Raw genomic sequence first — 20,148 nt, forward strand, 5'->3', positions numbered from 1 at the left:
TATAATCAAACATCAAGATTATCTAGATAATCTTGATGTGATAGTTATCTAAGAGGATAATTACATTGGAAAACTATTCTAATATAAACACAGATGTTGTGATTGAATGCAAACAGATCTTTGGAATGATCTGTTTGTATTTAATAACAATACCATAAGTAAGAGTTTCTGTAAAATTAGATAACTCATAGCCTCTTTGGTTCCGAGGAACAACTAGAGAGGCTTGTCCACAACCTCGTCCAGACGGGATTGCAGACGAGAGCAACAAGAGAGCTCATCCACATCCACAATCTCGTTCAAACGAGATTGCAGATGAGAGGATCACAGGGAGCCACAGAGAGTCTCATCTGCAATTCCATCCAAATAAAATTGCAGATGCGCTATATACTGCTGATTGACTTGACTCTTCTGCTATGTAATGTTATAATACTCTTCCTGAACACAAAATGCATTGAACCCAAGAGTACAGACGCCATTGTACAACGTTGAAAGTATCGCGCTAAAAAAGAAGAAAAAGTAGGTATTCTGAAAGAGGAAAGGAGAGGGAGAGAGAAAAAGTTATTTTTTGTGAATAAAGAATAAAAAGACAGGAGGATAGAACAAATTTTTTGTTTTCTTTTTTTATTATTATTAAAGAATGTTTTTAAGTGAGCCGCACCCCAATTATGGGATCTATTATAATTCAATGGCATTTTAAGAAATTTGTAGAGAAGCAAATGCAGTCAATATTTTGGAAAATTTTATTTTAAAAAAAGGTAATTCTTATGAACAGAACTAAATTCAAGATATCAAAGGAGCAGAAAAGAACATAATAAATCTCATTTTCACACAAAAAAAATAAATTAATTAATTAATTAATAAATTATCTTCTTCTCTAAGTGCACAACAAAATAGAAAAACACTAGTGAGATAGCACAACCTATTGCGCAAGAGCCGTGGCTTACACAAATTTTCTCTTTGCAAAGTCTTCCTTTTATTATAAGGCATTAAGTCCGTCAAAAAGCAAACTCCAAAATCAACTTGGAGAATGACTCAAAATAGGTGCTGAAAAGAATTCCAAAACACAATGGAATTAGGAAGACAGCTAGGCCCCACTACTTAGACTTGAGTAATTCAAGTCATACCACAATCGTAAGAGATAATTACAATCAAATAATGAAATCAATTACAACATATCTGACCACATTTTCTAACACAAAATACAATACAATGACAATGCTTCCGTTTGTGTTTAGAAAAAAAAAAAAAAAATCCTAAAAAAAGTGATAATCATGTAGACTCTAATGTGTAACAAATTTTAAGATCAAATTCAACATTGAAAATCGGCTTGCAAAGAGAATATGTTCAATAACTTACATACATTTAGTTCAAATTGCACTTAACCAATATAGGACACTTGAATAGTAACATTCTACCACTCTTCTGAATCTTACGTCAACGACTGATTCAGTAGTAACTATTTCCCTTTTAATAGCTTGATTCATTTATCAATATTCAATAATTTAATACTATGTTCATACATAAGACATCGCCTATAGATCGCTTTCTTCGTAACTCAAACAAGTAATGTGTTATATGCCAAACTTTAGACAAAATTCAGTATGAAAACCTACTTTGCAAAAAATAAAATTAAAAAATTAAAAAAATAATAATAATAAAAAAATAAAAATAAAAATAAAATAAAATAAAGGGTCTACAAATTTATACACTTTGTTAAGAATGTACTTATCAAACGTGAAATACGTAGAATCTTAAAAGTGTTCCGAGCAGTTTCTGTCAAAGACAAAGGAGAGAAAAGTGTTCGACTTTAATCAGCATCAATCAGCACTGTGCTTAGATAAGTTTCCGAGAAGGATTATAGGCCATTCGTCAAGGCAACCGGCTGGGAGCAGCCTTGCTCACAAGGAAAGTTCCAAGTTTTCTTGTTCTCATTCATGTCTATCGGCATTATTCCTCTGGCTACCTATACGACAAAGTTATGGCTCTTATTTCCTCTGCTTCTTGTCCTGTCTCACTACAGAGCATGCTTCTCCATTGCAGGAGATACCCTTTCAACAGGTCAGCCTCTTTCAGTGAGAGAAACCATAGTATCTGAAAGTGGCAACTTCGTACTCGGTTTCTTCAGACCAGGTACTTCCTCAAAAATATACCTGGGCATATGGTATAATGATTTTGATGTCAAAGATTTTGTTTGGGTGGCAAACAGAGAGAACCCTTTGTCTGTGGCATCTTCATCAAGACTTGAACTCTCTGAAGATGGCAATCTACTCCTGCTTGAAGGTTCCTCCAAGACACCATTTTGGTCGACAAATTTGGCACTTCCCCTGAAGAACTCAACTGAAGCAGCACTTGGTGATGATGGAAATTTTGTTTTAAGAGATAGTTCCAACCAGAATACTATATTTTGGGAGAGTTTCGACCATCCAACCGATACATGGCTGCCAGGTGCAAAGCTTGGAATCGATAAGATTACTGGAAAATCGAAGCAGCTTATTTCATGGAAAAATTCAAACGATCCTGCCCCAGGTATGTTCTCGTTTGGGTTGGACTCGGATAGAAGCAGTCAACTTATCTTGGAGTGGAACAGATCCCAAGAGTATTGGAGCTCTGGGTTTTGGAATGGAAAATATTTCAGCTTATTTCCTGAGATGGGGAACAATAAAATCTCCAACTTCATTTTTGTGTCAAATGAAAATGAGAGTTATTTTACTTATTCTATCTCTAATAGCTCATTCAGATCCAAATTTATCATGAACTCTTCAGGAGAGATCCAGCAACTGGCGTGGTTGACTGGCCCTTCGGTTTGGAATCCGCTCTTGTCTCAGCCGACAGAACTGTCTGATGTCTTCTCTTTGTGTGGCGCGTTCGGAGTATTTCATGAGAATTCTCCAAGTCCTTGTGAATGTCTAGAATTTTTCGAACCATTTTCGATTGAAGACACCAGAGTAGATGATTGGTCGGGTGGTTGTGTGAGGAAATACCCTCTGCAGTGTGGCAAAGAAGATGAGTTCATGCAAATAAAGAACGTTAAATTTCCTGCAAATGCCAAAGAATATACGGCAGTGAATGGTTGGAATTGTGAAGTGTTTTGCTTGAATAATTGTTCTTGCACAGCTTATGCTTATAACAGCAGCGGGTGTATGATATGGGAAGGAGCTCTTTTGAACTTGCAGCAACTCTCATATGATGGCGGACAACATATCTATATCAAAATTGCCGGTGATCAGCATCAAAGCACCAAAGGCAGGATGAGAAATATGAAATCTACACAGATTTATGTTATCTGAATACTTAAATTCTTGATTATGGTCGAGCTAATATTGATTTTTTATCATCATAATCAGGTAACAAATGGAAAGTATGGGTGATTGTAGCCGTGCTGGTCCCTGCAACAGGGCTTGTCTTATGTCTCTTCTCCATTTGGTTTTTAAGGAGGAAGCTCAAACGCAAAGGTAAGTGAAATGGGAATGAATTATTTGCCTTTGTGTACTGACATGGCTCATAGTGATTGAACTTTGCAGAAGGGCTGTCCCCTGCTTAATTGATTTTATCAGACAGAGCACTAGAATATCCACTGAAGTGACAAAGCCTTATCATTGTATATGAAACAGGAGAGGAGGTTTCAAGCAATGATCTACTGTCATTTGATTTCAATACTGAACTTCATGCAATTAATGATGGAACAAACACCAAAGAGAATCTGAAGAAAATGGGGAAGAAGGATGTTGAGTTACCGCTATTTAGTTACGAGAGTGTGTCAGCTGCAACTAAAAATTTCTCGACTGCGAATAAGCTTGGAGAAGGAGGTTTTGGACCTGTTTACAAGGTACGTTTCATTTTCCTGATGAATGTGCTTTGAACACTATTAAGAAAACTGACATTAGTGGTAAACCTTTATGAAAGTTTAAAGAGCTTAGGGTTTTCCTTGATAGGGGAAATTACTTAGGGGGCAAGAAATTGCAGTAAAGGTGCTTTCAAAAGGATCTGGACAAGGGCTCGAGGAGTTCAGAAATGAGACAATACTAATTGCAAAACTTCAGCACAGAAATCTTGTCAGACTGTTGGGTTGTTGTGTCGAGCAAGATGAGAAAATATTAATATACGAATACATGCCCAATAAAAGTTTGGATTTCTATATTTTTGGTGTGTACATGTTTCATCATCTTGATGCTCTTTTATTTTTGTGCATGTACATACTTGGTACTTCTAAAATTTTCTAGGTTTTCTAGCACTCATTTTCTTAGTTTTGTTGTTTAAACAGATCCAATCAAGAAAAAAATGTTAGATTGGGATGCACGCATACACATTATTGAAGGAATTGCTCAAGGGATTCTTTATCTTCATCAACATTCAAGATTACGAATCATACATAGAGATCTAAAACCTAGTAATATTCTATTGGATAGTGAAATGAATCCAAAAATATCAGATTTTGGCTTGGCTCGAATAGTTGGAGGCAATGACACACAAGCAAACACACATCGAATTGTCGGAACTTAGTAAGTATGCAATCTATTTCAAATCTAATATTTGCAAAGGAAGTTGTAATGCCCTAACAACACGCTATTTGCAATTCTTAGTCAAATTCACTTAGCAAGCTACTAATAAAGTCGTTTCCTAAACTTTGAAATACAGTGGTTACATGTCTCCGGAATATGCTATGGAGGGTCTGTACTCGATAAAGTCTGATGTTTTCAGCTTTGGAGTACTGTTACTAGAGATAGTGAGTGGCAAGAAGAATACTGGCTTCAATAAGAACGAGTCACTCAATCTTCTTATATATGTGTGTTGCTTTTATACCCCCACAAGTTCTTTATGCAGTAGTCTTTTAAATCTAAGTACTTAGTTTTTTACTAAAATTTACAATAATTTAAAATAACAGGCTTGGGAGTTGTGGAGAGATGATCGAAGTTTGGACCTGATTGATTCAACAATAGGATATCCTTCTTCTACTTCTATTATGTTGAGATTCATTCACATTGGCCTTCTTTGTGTCCAAGAAAGCCCCGTTGATCGACCTACTATGCCGGATGTACTCTCATTGATTAGCAATGAACTTTCACCTCTACCTACACCCAAACAACCTGCATTTGCCACCCTCCTGAATACGATGTACACAAATTCAACAATTGGCGGGGAAGGGAGTTGCCCATCAAACAACATCACTATTTCGGAAATGGAACCTCGATGACTTTTTCGTATATCAAAGTTATATATATATATATATTTGTTGAATAGACTTTTCTATCTTATTTGTGTGGATATCGATATGCTTCATACTAGTTACTGAGGCAGCGAAGGCCGAGTTGGGAGCCAAGCTTGAGGCCTTGGATAAGCTTTGGGTCGAGCCTGAAGCCGATGGGGCTTGGTCGACTAGAATGGAAGCTGGGCAGAAAGATAAGTGTAAGGCCACGAATAAGCTTCAACATTTTTCTTACATACACTTTTGGTTTTTGTTGTGTTGGAATCTTTCTCAGCTGTGTAAGGAACAATATTTGTGATAATACTTTTTGAAAGATATTTTGGAATATCTTTTCTGTGTTCTTTTTTGTATTTTGTTGGGTACAAGTTAGGTTTTGTTTAAAGGTTTTGTAAGTATAAACTACTTGTAATTTTTAATCTTCTATATTTGATCGATTTTTTAGGTTTAACTGCTTTGAAACAATTTTACTTTTAAAGAATTCTTCAAAAGTTTTCTACTTCGTTATCACTCTTGTATACCAATAATACTATTTGAGAGGATTTATAACTTTTTGGACAAAAATCTCCTATAAACTGTGAGAAGTACATACTTTCTTATTAATAAAGCATTCAAGAAGCACATGCTATTATATATATGCTAATAGACACATGTCAGTTTTAAAGATTTCGCCCAACACAGTTTGTAAGAAATTTATTTCTTAAGTTTTTCGAGATAGATGGAGACCAAAGAGACATTTTAGGAGCTTTATGGTGAAGAAGCCTTCAAAAGTTGACATCCATTTACTAAAAATTTTATCAATAATTTTTCCTTTTTTTTAACAAAACTTAGATACAAAATTAGTATATAAATTTCCTACAAAATGGATTATAGAAATTCTTTCAACCCAGTCTTTAAAAGTGTCATGTGTCCCTTGTGCATGTGAGAAGTACATGCTATTAAAACAAAAAAAAAAAACATGTTTCTCACATGTTAAGAAATACATAACACTTTTAGAGACTAAATTAGAAGAATTTTCCTACAACTCAGTTTGTAAGAAAATTTTGTCCAAAACGTAATATTTTTGAAATCAAAAGCAAAACAACTTTCTAAACCGAAACAATGAATTTTTTTTCTTTTCTTTTCTTTTCTTTCTTTCTTTTTTTCTCAATCAGCATACTGCTATGAATTTATTTATCATCAAATGTTCCCTGTTTGGGGAAACTTTCTAATGAATAGAGTAACAAACAATTACAATAAAAACAAATACTAGAGATTATCTATCACCTTTTGCTTTGGGGAAACAAACACTAGAGATTATCTAGCCCCTTATGCTATTAGCCTCATAGAGACAACGAAGAATGAATATAACCTGTCACTTAGCAGCTAGCTCAAAATGATCTGCCCATCTGGATAATAGACTGCAGTCTGCAAGCAAGAATATTGCGCTTAACATCCTTGTCAACTTCATCAATTTCCTTTCTCGTGTATCAAGATACGGATTCCAAAACTAAGCAGCTTTGAGCTTCCCCAGTTCATAGGGGGTCATATCATCGGAGTGCAGCATGCCATTTGGAGAAAGAAGGCGCCGGAGTGCAAGGAAAAACCGGGCCTGAAAGAAGATATGTTGTTGTAGATAAGTCCAAATCAAAGATTTTTGCAAGTAGGAGTTGTCAGGATGTTAGCTAGTCTTACCCATTGAAATCCCACAAGTGCAGCCCAACAACCTGTCAAACCATATCCTTTTACAAGCTGGTAACAAGAAGCAGACAGCAATGTTAAGACATAAAAGGAAAACCGAAGTGATTTTTTTTATAAAAAAAATGGGTCTTCAGTGAACCAAGAAATAGATCTCTACCAGCAGTAGAAGAGCACCCAAAGAAAAGCATCCGCTCATTGATAAGCTAATAAATTTTAGTTCCCGTCCAGCCTGCATCATAAAAAAGATAGAATGACGCTATATCAAAAGTTTCAGCAATGTCTTACGCAATTGAGTGCTCCACTGCACTAATTGGAATCATAACATTTCGCCAAGTAGGTTAGGACTAAGCAGCATATGGTGATCGAATTTTGAGTTCTTTGCTTTTCGTTTCTCCTGGTAATCCGAATATAGCATATTAACTTCTTTTCTAGGGCAATATTGTATACCTTCCCAGGTAGATCCAATACAACTTAATTAAAAAGAGCACAAGGCTTCCAAAGGTACCAAGATTCTTGCAAACCTAAGGGCTATGACTGAAAATGAATGATTACAATGAGCTAAAAAGCCTACACTCCCCCTTAGGTACACCATAGACGTGGATGTTTGTGTTTAGTGTTGGAAATTCTTGGTCCAAACACATGTATCAGGCATGCAACTGAAAGACTGAATTGAAGAAAATGACTGAATTGAAGTCATCAAACATACCAGCAATGTCCCCTCAAGGCTATGAGTACAAGGTGTCACAGCTAATGAAAAAAAGAATAGAATCAACACTTTGTGCATCTGCATGGACACAACAATTAGGTAATATTACAATCTGTCAGTAACATAAAAAACGATTATTTCTACATGACTATTTCTAAGAATATTTCACCTTATTATAGTCGTTTTCTCCAACTTTAGCTCTATTGTTGGAAACAATGTAAATACTTTCTCATGACTAAATAAATAAATCCATCTACCAGTGGGTGACAACAGAAATGTAATAATCCATCCAAAGACAGTTACAGAAATACGAGGATCATCAAATCAGCATTTCTGGCAATTATTTTATTTTTTAAAATAAGGGCACCCAAAATTACCTAAATTTTAAAAAATGGGACACAAGTACCATGGGTATAAGTGGCACAAATTTTGGTTATCTGACAACATTATCTACTGGCAATTGAGTTTATAAAGCAATTATCACATCCCATTTTTGCAGTATATATTTGGTGCAAAGCTCCAAAAATTATAAACTCACAACCAAGGAATATGACCTTCCATTGCTAATTGTAGCACAACATGATTATTATGCATAAGAACATTATGTTGAAAATGTAATAAATATACTTTTACAAGTTCAAAATTTGTGAACTAACCTCTTGTATGACATTAGGATCATGTGTAAAAATTTTGGGAAACAACCAAGGAACAAACGTTCCAATAGTTCCTATTGCTAATCCAAGTATAGCTCCAATAATCATCAGCGACTTTAGTAACATTCGAGCCTGTATGATATCATAAACCTTTTAGAATAATTTCAACAAAAAGAATTCCATATAGAGGCAGAATTTGCAATAGAATTTGTATTAAGTAGTAATAATATATATGTGGCATATCCATCAGAGCAAAGAAAAAGCTAACTCTTCATAATGATATATCCTGACCAAACACTTCTTGGATGTTTCATGGGGTGTAGTGGTAAGTTATACAACCAAGTTATAAGGTACAATAGCGGAAGCATCAGCAAATTAAAGATGAACATCACTGACCTTCTCCAAACTTCGGTTAACTCCGTTTAATAACTCTGGCATGAATGATTGTGCAGTTTGAGAGAGAGGTTCACCCCATACCACACACATACCGTACATTTGAATCATGACCTAGAATGGTTTGTACATTGTAAATTTCCATTAGTTCATTACAGATAGGAAGCACAACAATGATGAAATAACTGTAACCACCATGTTAAGTAGAACAAACCTGATGAGCTGCAACCGTATTTGTGCCCATAGCTGTAGCAAAATATGTCATGAGAGAATAGAAAGCCACCTAAACATCAGAAACACAGAGATGCATAAATTTATTCCCACATGAGAAGATATAGCAATAGAGTCGAGTAAAATGTAACAAACCTTTGAGAACATTGTTACAAACACTGGAGCAGCAATCGCAAATATCTGCAGAAATTCACTGGGTGATGGAATAGAGATGGCAAACGCGCTAAATCCTTTCTTGTCCAGAGCTTCAATCATCATATAAGCTGCAATAAGCTGGAATATATTACATTGGTTAGTTTATAAAGCCAGCCATCTATACTACTTGTTGAAATGTCCATTCAACATACTTGTGATGCCATTGTTGACCATGCTGCGCCAGTTATACCAAAACGTAACATATTGCACAGGACTACGTGACCCAAGCCATTAACAGCACTGGCTACCACCAAAGCCTTCAGAGGTCCCACGGAATCTTTCATGCCAAGACTGGGAATCAGAAGAAGAAAATATCAAACCACAATATGTAAAAGTAAGAATTGGTCACATTGGAGGCTCTAATTGCATACAACTATTATATGTGGGGTAAATATTTTGGCACCAAATTGGGGGTTGAGAGGGACAATATTTCTCTTGTAAGCTTTATATGCATCTTATTATTACTCTTTCTTCACCCCACAGGAGCTTCTTACTTGCCAGGATAGGATACTAACAGTTAAACTTACTGTTAGAGAGAACACATCAACTCTTCCTACTCTTTTCCAGTCTCTCTCTCTCTTCCTTTTTAATTTCCCTATCTTTGTAATCCTTCGAATCAAGCCTAAGGATCATCACTAATTTGGTTGTTAAAATTATTCAACAACTTACAGAAAGGAGAACTAATTAAGTAGACCCAAAAACATAAAAACACGGATGAAATCTGCCCATGTAGGCCATGTCAGGAGAATTTGCTGTGTAAAGAAAAACACACAGCACTAAGTAGCTATTTTATATGTAACAAGATTGATATGGTAATACATAGAAGCTCAAATATGTGCAATAATAACTCAGAAATTATTATAAAACAATCACACTAAGACACTGCCAACATATAAGAAGATCATGCATCAGAAAAGAAATATATATTATATAATATTTGCACCTTGCACTTTGAGCAACCAACCCAAAAAGAATTGCAGGCCACGCCAAGCCTCGAATCTACCAACAAAAAAGATAATATTCAGTTAAAAAGTCCCTAGAAGGCAGTAAGCAGAGACTATACTAAGTTACTAACAATCAATGGTAGAAGTCATGGAAAAATGCCAGACGGAAGAATATTAAAAGAAGCATGTACTCAAGCAGATAATAGACTTGTTCAGAACAATAGGAATTGCAAGTATAGAATTTTCTCAATATATCGTTGTTCAATATCAAAAAAAAACGTTTAGAGATGGAAATCAATTTTGCTGTCAACTTCTTTCCAATATTGATGGTGGGACAAAAAACAATAAGCAGCAACTTAGAGCTAGCCAATATGTGGATGCCAACCTTACATAAAATAAATATCGACAGCGGGAAGGGATATAATCGATTTTATAAGGCAAAGGAATAATCGAGTTGTATATTAGACAAAGAACAGATAAAAAATTTTATGGAAAAGGAAATGAACCTGGACATATTTGCTTGCTGCAGGCACAATATGCACATTCTTTGGCCCAACAAAAGCTGACAAAATAAAAAAAGGAAACAATATCAGCAAATTCTTCAGTCATTTGATGGCCTCTGCTATATATTTGCTCTATTGCCTGTTCTTATTGACAAAATAAAGTGGTGAAAATGAGTATATGACCGACTGCACCATATCTGTCCAGTTATTCAAAGTAACTAAAAGAAGCACCAATCTTTATTACCAGTTAGTGCCCATGAACCCAAGAACTGTGTAAACAGAAGCATCAAAGTCCCACAAGTCAGCCCAACAAAGAGCAAGATCGATATTTGATGCTGCACTTGATTTTTATCCTGCATCAATACTATCTAGTTAAAAAAGTGCATCGTAGAACGTAAAATATCAAAAAGGAACTGATTTTCATCATCAATACGCCTTCATGTTTTAACCAGCCGAGAGTATGCAACTAAAAGAGAGTGCTATTTCATCTATATATATATATATATATATATATAGACACACACACACACACACACACACATGATGTTGTGAAAAACATAATGGAGCCATTCAAAATCCAGAGGCAACCCAGATCTCGACTCAATGGCCTTATGTCTAAGAAGGATCAGATGAGCACGGAACATATATTAGAAATTCCAGACATGACAATGCCAATTAAGGCGTTTTTCCTTAAAGTGCACATCAAGAGTGCATATTATGTGTCAGCGTAGGAAATTCATTTAACAAGGCATTACAAACTTGTTTAAAACATCAATGTCTTTGTAAATTCACCAGAATTCTTGGATCAATATTATGCTGCAAAAACAATAAAATGCCTTTTAACAGCTCAGAGAACTAACCCGTTTGGCAAGCGCAGTGGCGACCATATTTGAAGTGGCAATTGAAAGGAACATGAACAAAAGATTCATATTATCGCAAAAGACCGTTCCAGGACCTGCCCATTAATTCAAAAACGCCATCAAATTGATCTACCTCCCCCACTCAAAAAACAAATAAATACCATCCTCCATTCAACCACTACGAAAAACAATAGGATAGAAACGAAATACTCCAATAAAACACCAATAAACCGATATAAATCTCAACTGAACTAAGCCAATTATATATATATATATATATATATATTGCTGTGCTAAACACCAGGCAACAAAAAGTCAACTTCAATTGGCTTCTTTCCCTAAATTTTCCCAGAAACCAAACAGAAAATTAAGAACTTCTTTACAAACTTTCAAATTGAAAAACCTACCTAAAGCAGCAAGCTCGGTTGAGCTTCCCCGACCGATCACAGCCGTGGAGATGAGACTCATCAAGGGTGCACAGATCCAGAGCCCCGTGGCGGGCCCCGAGAACATCATAATCTCCTTCATCTTGCTCCATATGCTCTGAGTCTCCAACTCCTCCCTCTTCGATCCCACGACACTGCCATTGCCATTGCCATTGCTATTGCCATCACTCTCGCTGGCAATAGCTTCGAGCTCGACATCTTCGAGGAGTTCATTGCTCTGGCCACCAACGCAGGCGGCTACCAACCTACTGCGGCGAATCTTCTCCGGAGAGATGCGAATGCTCGGCGGAGCGATGGGGTTGCTGAGGCGGCGAGATGAGAGTTGGGTGTTGAAGGAAATTGAAGCGCGAGAGAGCCGTCGTTGAAGATTGGGGTTTTGGATGGGAGTGAGGGAAGGGCGAGCTAGGGTTTTGAGCTGCATTTTGTGCTGGTAATATTGAGGTGGAGAACAGTACTGCGCTCTGTGAGAGAGCGAGAGAGGAAGTTGAGGTCGTTGAAGGGAAAGAGAAATGGACATGGGCGGTTTATAACTTTATTTGATTCTAAATTGAATTTTTTAAAGAGCTGAAGCCGACTAAAATATTTGGCGGCTTGGTTTTGTTTGGCTCCCCTCCGGTAAAGGAGCAAGTGACATGGCGTGTCCAAAATGGATAGACGGAGGATTGAGATAGCCAATAATTAGCTGATTACATGGAATATATCTGTTCAAATAGGGATATTCTTTTTTTCATTCTACAAACCATCTCTTCACCATCTCCACTCTCTTTAACTTTTTTAAAAAAAAAAAAAAAAAACTCAAAATGGTAAAGTGAAGAGATGGTGGGAAGATGTTTTGTAGAATGCATTGTAACATTCCTCGTTCAAATAAATTTGAGTTGCCCAATCGCTAATTTAAGAGTAACGATAGAAGGAGGGCTAGAGTTCTCACTCTAGGGCCTCCTTATATCATTACTCTTTATCCAAATAGATAAGTCTCATATAAACTCTTCGAATTAACTGCCCTGTGAATCTTTTTTCATGAAAATTGAAATTTTTTATTATTTCCTGCTCAAATTATAGAAGATTCTGATCGATCAATTACTGAGATGGGATTGCTTCAATCAATTGCATATGCTTACTTTATCATTTGAAAATTATAAGGGATTAAAATGATGCATGTGTTTTACTACTCTTATGAATTTCTATACCTTTTTTTTTTTTCTATTCAGATTCTGAGGAAAAGGAAACGAAAAAAAAAAAAAACTACAATAAGAAAGCCAAAAAAAACAAATTATAAATGTGGGTCTTTGCTACTCTTAATTCTCAAAGAGGAAAAAAATGAAAGTTATCGGGAATGCTTTAAACACAAGGTAAGAAGCGGTCCATTTTGCAACCTAATATACCTAAAAATTGATACATTTAGAGACCTTAGAAACGGTCCAAGAACTTAACAAAAAGAGTTACAGGCGTCAGTCAGCTATAACAGGAACACAATGCTAATCCGAGAAAAGATGCCCTTGATTAATAGCCAAAATAGAGAGCAAAGAGTCTCCTTCACAAGCAATTTCTATACTTGGATGATAAGAAGGATCTATTATCACATCATTTAATTTTGAGATATGCTAGAATCTAATAAAAATTCAATATTTTGTCTATAAAAGTCCATGTGGCAAGATGCCACATCATTTTCTTTTGAGATATGCTATAATGCAGTAAAAAGACTATTTTTGACTCATAAAAGTCTTAGGTGGCAAATCCATCAATGGGTGAGGCCACATAAACTATAGATGGGGCATTAACCTCTTTGCCACCTAGGACTTTTATAGACCAAAAATGGTTATTTTATTGCATTATAACATTTCTTTTTTATTTTTGTTTTATCTTTTTCTCTCCATAAAAAATATGACGTGGCATCTAGATTTATGAGCAAAATATAAAATTTTTATTAAATTATAGAATTTCTCTTTCATTTTAGTGCTGATGTGACACCGTGCAATTGCTTGTGCCAGTAAACGGACCAAACTTCACCGGATAGATTGTGACGGCTCGCGGCTTGGCTTGCTCGGCCCATTTACATACTAGTCCAACTACCTTCTCTTACGCTTTCCCAGCTCCATCTAACTGCCAAAGGACATTGGGCTCCGATCTTATGCCCACGTGCCCAGCTGCAATTCCAAGTGGACTCCTCGGAGACAATAGGATCTACAAGTGGTCAAGCTCAGGAGGAAAGATGCTGACATGGAAAACCCACCAATGATTCCATGCAATTGCAAATTTATCACATCCACGCTGTCACTTTCCATTGGTTCGTTGCTATAATGTAACCAAAACTGTAACTAAATTTCAAACGTATAACTTATCAACCACGTACTTTCCATTTCTTTAACCACCCAAAATAAGATTTAATCTCCTGCAATTTTAAAAGAATTGTATATTTTTAAATTATAAAATTTAATTCATTTTTAGGCATCGAAATGCTTGAAAAACGTCACGTGTTAATGTTGTCGAGACAACCAAAAAGAATTTCTCTCCTAAAAAGCTTTTTTTTTTTTTTTTTTTTCATTTTTGCAAAGACGTTTCTTCTTCAAATTAACCAAAAGATAGTTTTTTGCTTAATAAAAGCGTATTTACAGCATAGATAGCAAGAACTTAAATTTTTTGGTTCTTGCTATCATGATATTCTTCACATTAATTTATTATTAATTGACGTGATATGTTTTAAGTAAGTTCTTATATAAGCCAATATAAAATGGAGATGATATTAACTAAAAATGTTGGTAAAAAAACAAAGAATTTGCTATATATCTGCATGTCGTGGCTGACCAAACATTATTGAGCCACCTCCCATAAAGTCATGGTTGACTCTGAATTGTACCAAAAATTGGGAGCGTTAAAATGTAACCAACTTCTTACAAAAAAAAAAAAATGTAACCAACTTTCTTTGTTTCACACTCTCTGCAATGTCAATTAATAATAATAATAATAATAATAATAATAATAATAAAAGAAGGTATAGATCGCATCAAGCCATCCTAGGATTATGCTTGCTAAGAATGGATTAAGGTCGGACAAGGCAAAAAAGGGTAGCAAGCTTCCTATGATGTCACATGGGCGTGGCAAATATAATGTAAATCTAATGTACCTTACATAATTAGTGATTTAATATAATATTAGAGTAAAAATGTTGAATTTCAATGCTCTAAACCTTTAAATATACACTAACATATTTGATAGAGAAATGTCTGAGAGTGCACACTTTCTTCTAACATGGCATGAAAAATCACTATTATATCAAAAATTTAATAATAATTTTCACTGTCACGTCATAAAATGTATACGTAATTTTGTTTTATTTTTTATATGATTTTATCTTAAACTTGATGCATTTGTCATTGAGAAAAGATTGATGAGGCCAAAAAGAAAGGAAAAAATAAAAAGGGTAAAGTCTACTTAACCCCCTCAAACTACCACTTCAATGACAATTTACCCTTAAACTATCAATTATGACAATTTACCCATCAAACTACCAAAACAATGACAATGTACCCCCCAATGCTAGCAAAATAATAAAATTACCCTTATAAAATTTTCAATAAAATAAAAATACCCTTAAAATTTTGAAAAGATAAAATAAAATTTAGTATTTTTATTTTTATTTTAGTAAGGATAATTTCATCATTTTTTAAAATTATGGGTACATTGTTATTGTTTTGATAGTTTGAGAGAATAAATTTTCGTAATTGATAGTTTGAAGGATAGATTATCATTAGGATGACAGTTCAAAAAAGTTAAATAGACTTTACCCAAATATAAAATTGATGCCGACTGACTATACTGTACAAAAAGCAGATAGCCACCTTCTCCGTCACGCTGTCCATTATATTCGCATTTCTGTCCGCTGACCGACCAAAAAAACCTGCACTTTTGTAAGTTTCTTTGCATTAGACTTTCAGACTTTCACCAATGTTTTACACATTGAGAGTGATGTCCATTATTGTCCACTATAGTGGCTTCTCTAAAAGGAGAGGGGCGGCAGCCAGTGCCACACCTTTGGAGGGGAGGGTGCCCCAGCAATTTTATTTTATTTTTAAATATTTTAAGAGAAATTTTACTTAATTTTCTTGAATTGTTGCCACTTTTATAATTATTCTCATAAACTTAACAAAAAAAAACTCTTAATTTAGTAATTCATCTTTTAATTTTTTTTCAATTCCACCCCTCCGTTAAGATTCTGATTAAGTCATTGTCAATTTGCTAAATACCCCTATTTAAAAAAAAAAATGTAAAGTCCACTTAACCCCTTCAAACTATCACACAATTAACAATTTACCCCACAAACTATCAATTACGACAATTTACCCCCAAAACTACCAAAACAATGACAATGTACCCCACAATGCTAGCAAAATGATAAAATTACCCCTATAAAATTTTTATAAGACAAAAATACCCTTAAAATTTTGAAAAAAAAATAAATTTTAATATTTTTGTTTTTATTTTAGTAAGGGTAATTTTGTCATTGTGTTGAAATTGGGGGTACACTGTCATTGTTTTGGTAGTTTTGAGGGTAAATTGTCACAATTGATAGTTTGGATGGTAGATTGTCATTGGGGTGGTAGTTTGAATGTGTTAAGTGGACTTTACCCTAAAAAATAAAAAAAATGTAAGTATTTTTGTAAATTTCGTTAAATTCTTGTAATTTTTTTTTTCCTAAAAAATATAGGGGTATTTTGAAAATTTTGACAACTCTCTGTTAATATTTTCCGTCAAATCTTAACGGATTATATACAAAATTGAGAGTTTTTTTAAATTTAGAAGAGTAATTGCGAATATGATGGAAATTAAGGGGTTAAGTAAATTTTGTTTAATATTTTTATAATATATTGAGCAATCAGCCATACTACGTGTCAAATAATTTGTTGTAACATTGATTAAGATATTGTGTGCATCTAATGATTTATGTGGAACAATCAATGATAATAGGGACTATTTTGGACTCCACTGGTTTTTTTTTTTTTTTTTTCAATGAATCAGTTCAGTCTCATTTATTGATAAACAAGTATAAAGCTCAAATAATATAAAGCAAAAGCTCTGAAGCAACTATAGTCAAAGCTACGATATTACAAGTGTCAAAGATGACGTATTACATTCCAAACTTAAATAAAATCTGCAACTTATGACTAATTTTCAAATTAAACAGCAGATCTGCGCCAAATAGACTCAAACCAATGCATAGGTAGCTCTTATTCCTCGACATTGAGGGTAAAAAACCCCAAGCCCAAGCTCATCCTCCTCAACCCGAAAGCTAAGATAATGTTTAGATCCACAACCCAAAGGTCTGGACCTGAAGGGCATCAAGCAGGCAGATCAAGAGAGAGGACTGAGCATTATTACAAGCAAAAACAAAAACGATTACAGGGAAACAAAACAAATTAGAAAGAACAAAAAAAAGAAAGCCAAACAAAATTACAGGAAAATAAACAACATAAAAAGCATATCAAGAAGATGACAACAACAGGAAAGAAGAGTCGATCGCGCACTTGCCGAAAACTGAAAACGGAAGGGGCGTTGGAAGCTCATTGCGGTAAAGGTGGGAGAAAAAGCCCAGCAAAGGAAGGTGGGCGGATGAGCACACGGAGGAGATCGGTGGCGCACTCAAATGGAGGGGGAAGTTTGAATAAAACTCCAAGAGCATCAACCACAAAGTGTACCTAAACATGCACAAAAAACAACAAAAGCAAATACAAAAAGAAACAAAAACAACTAGGGATCAAAGGAGGGGGAAGAGGCGGAGAGGAATGGAAAGGAAAAAAATTGCCCAAAGAGCTAGGAACATCAGGTAAATAGGCTAACTCGCTAAGCAAAAGATGGCAATGAGAGGGGAGGGGAGAGGTAGAAGAGGGAGAGGAAAGGTTCTCCCCCTCCGACGGCTGCTAGATATGAAACCCTAGCAGAAAGAGAATGGATTAGAGAGAGAGAGAGAACTCGTCTAGGATGTTGTATTCACAATATTTTGGACTTTACTGATTAATTTGATATTGATAGACAAGTTTGGTATAACTATAAACCATATGAAATAAATACAGGGAAGGAATTAAGATATTTTTATTTAGTGGGGTCAAAATATAAATGAGAGAACACAATTAATTTGAATAAAAGTAGTCAAACTTAATTTTTATGCATAAAAACAAATATATATTTACATTAATAAAAAATTTTAAGATAAATTTGAAAGTCAATGGGGGTAATGGCCTCTTCGTGTGAACATGTATTAGAATTTCCGATTTAATGGACCTTGTTGTCGATGAGATGGGCCCATGTAGGGAGGATCCCCTGTGTCTCCATTGTGGATCTGTCGTACTATTCACATGTCTAAAAGTAATCAACTTTTTTCCAACCAACAATTTTTCACATTTTCCATAATCTTTTGGACTCAAAAAAGGCAATTAGACAAACACCCTCTAAAGCGGAGGTCACTAGTTTAAATCTCTCTCCCCCTTTTGTGTGGACATGTTAATAAAAAAAAAAAAAAACAAATATCCTCTGCAAAAAACGCATCAATTAAAAGCATGTTATCTAAGAATTAATCTATAAATTATTATTTGTTCTTTTAGTGTTCTGATGTGGTTGTTGTCATGCCAAACACATTGAGGAAGAAGCATGTGAGAAAGACAAAGGGTCAGAAAGGCTCGCCAAAAGTATGGATGGAATCACCTCTAATACTTAAATTTATACGGAAAGGAATGTGAAGTTTGATAGAGTGAAAATAAGAAAAAAGTTAACATTGAGAGATTCCCTTCGAGAAATATCGGGGAGGTTTTCTTGTATGGTCCAATCGGTAACCCAATGTGACGAGAGGAATGCTGAGGAAGTTGCTGCATGTGGTTATGACTTATGAGTTACTACATTAGGTGGCAAGAAGTGGTTAGGTATACAATGTCCTACAGTGGTTTGGTTGTTGCCCCAATCCTAAGGGCAAGATAGGTTACGAGCTTAGGCCGTGGGCCTTTCGTTAGCTTGTAACCACCAAGCCGACCCGAGTGATTATGAGGAGCCCCTAGCTTAGTTGCAGATGGTCCCAACTCCCACGGTTGTTGAGCTTGCCTTCCATGGAGGGGCCTCATCACGAGCCCTTAGTAACGGAGTACACTATGTCCGTTATATATATATATGTGAGAAATACATTTTTTTTTTTTTTTTTTTTTAAGTAGTATTAAAATTATTGGGTGAAATTTTATTAAAAAAAGAAAACATACTTCTCACATGTTAGTAAACAAAATGTTTTCCTTTTTTTCCTCTCCCACTTTGAATAGAAAAAAGAAAAAAAAAATGTTTCTGACATAATAAAGACTATGTTACAGAAAATATTTCAAAAAGAAAAAAGAAATAAATATTTTTATTTGAGTTTTTTTTTTTTTTTTTTGGTTTAAGTACTTTTTTTTAAAAATTTTTTTTGTCATTTTGTGTGTAGTTTATTTATTGTGAGCCTCCTTTTCCACTTGGCCAAAATGGCTAGAATGCAAGTCAACTTCAATCTGCATCGTAGCTGTAAAGCGACACGTTGAATAATTATTTTTGTACGTCTTGACAAGGGAATTCCAATTTTGGAAATAAATTTATCTTCTACTAATAATGGGTAGTAATTCAAATAATAAAATTATTAATAACTTTTTTATTATTATTAACTTTTTTATTACAATTTTATATGAGTATTTGGATTCTCATAAAAAGGTGAAATCATCTTATATAAATCCCTCTTATCATCTTATATAAATAACACTCAGGGAAAAATTCACTTTATCCCTCGAAGTTTTAGAAATTTTTTAATTTGAACCTCAAAGCTTAAAAATTGGCAATATACTCCCCCAATATTTCAAAATTTTTCAATTTAAACTTTTCGTTACTAATTTCCATTAAATTGGACGAAATTTTTTTTTAAAAAGCCCGAGGTTAATTATGTAATTTTAGAGATATCTGTCCAATTTGACGAAAATTAGTAACAGAAGGTTTAAATTAAAAATTTTTGAAACATTAAGAGGGTACATTGCCAATTTTTAAACTTTGAGGTTCAAATTGAAAAATCTCTGAAATTTCAGGGGGATAAAGTGAATTTTTTCCTAACACTTATAAACATCACTATAATCCATACATTCAATGTACGAAATTCACATATCCAATGTGAGACTAACTTTTTTAAGTATCATATTTTCTTTCCGTTCAAATCTCTGACAAGGAGTGTTCCTAAGTGCTATAACGCTATTTGTCACGATTCAGAAATAAACGCTAACTACATTTGTGCTATTACTTTTAAATGACTATTTAAATTCTTGTTCAAATCCTAATGATGAGTGTTACTGA

At 34.6% G+C, this 20,148-nt stretch overlaps 2 protein-coding genes across 2 annotated transcripts; one reads left to right on the plus strand and one right to left on the minus strand.

The window, feature by feature from the left end:
- The first annotated feature begins 1,792 nt into the window (after positions 1 to 1,792).
- LOC132162528 (G-type lectin S-receptor-like serine/threonine-protein kinase At4g27290) lies at positions 1,793 to 5,579 on the plus strand. The gene is made up of 7 exons (XM_059572774.2): positions 1,793 to 3,243; positions 3,345 to 3,452; positions 3,612 to 3,826; positions 3,933 to 4,143; positions 4,262 to 4,499; positions 4,636 to 4,783; positions 4,883 to 5,579. Exons 1-7 carry the CDS (start codon positions 1,935 to 1,937, stop codon positions 5,189 to 5,191), a joined length of 2,538 nt encoding a protein of 845 aa, XP_059428757.2. The 5' UTR covers positions 1,793 to 1,934; the 3' UTR covers positions 5,192 to 5,579.
- A 765-nt stretch (positions 5,580 to 6,344) lies between these two features.
- LOC132190644 (protein DETOXIFICATION 46, chloroplastic) lies at positions 6,345 to 12,295 on the minus strand. The gene is made up of 14 exons (XM_059605687.2): positions 11,773 to 12,295; positions 11,366 to 11,460; positions 10,750 to 10,858; positions 10,509 to 10,564; positions 10,002 to 10,057; positions 9,211 to 9,349; positions 8,999 to 9,136; positions 8,847 to 8,915; positions 8,636 to 8,746; positions 8,243 to 8,371; positions 7,587 to 7,664; positions 7,038 to 7,109; positions 6,875 to 6,931; positions 6,345 to 6,791 (listed from the first exon to the last, which is right to left on the minus strand). Exons 1-14 carry the CDS (start codon positions 12,230 to 12,232, stop codon positions 6,690 to 6,692), a joined length of 1,671 nt encoding a protein of 556 aa, XP_059461670.2. The 5' UTR covers positions 12,233 to 12,295; the 3' UTR covers positions 6,345 to 6,689.
- Between the last annotated feature and the right edge of the window lie 7,853 nt (positions 12,296 to 20,148).

Source organism: Corylus avellana, chromosome 2, assembly GCF_965113065.1.
Source record: "Corylus avellana chromosome 2, dhCorAvel1.hap1.2, whole genome shotgun sequence".
Classification (NCBI taxonomy): Eukaryota; Viridiplantae; Streptophyta; class Magnoliopsida; order Fagales; family Betulaceae; genus Corylus; species Corylus avellana.

Bases quoted from the DNA above. Each gene is read 5' to 3' on its own strand.
- LOC132190644 (XM_059605687.2), bottom strand. From the start codon at position 12,232: ATGCAGCTCAAAACCCTAGCTCGCCCTTCCCTCACTCCCATCCAAAAC. The intron at 10,058-10,508 runs GTTCATTTCCTT...TTTTGTTGGTAG, and splicing joins CAGCAAGCAAATATGTCCAG to ATTCGAGGCTTGGCGTGGCC. The intron at 6,792-6,874 runs GTAAGACTAGCT...ATCTTCTTTCAG, and splicing joins CACTTGTGGGATTTCAATGG to GCCCGGTTTTTCCTTGCACT.
- LOC132162528 (XM_059572774.2), top strand. From the start codon at position 1,935: ATGTCTATCGGCATTATTCCTCTGGCTACCTATACGACAAAGTTATGG. The intron at 3,453-3,611 runs GTAAGTGAAATG...TATATGAAACAG, and splicing joins GAGGAAGCTCAAACGCAAAG to GAGAGGAGGTTTCAAGCAAT. The intron at 3,827-3,932 runs GTACGTTTCATT...TTTCCTTGATAG, and splicing joins GTTTTGGACCTGTTTACAAG to GGGAAATTACTTAGGGGGCA.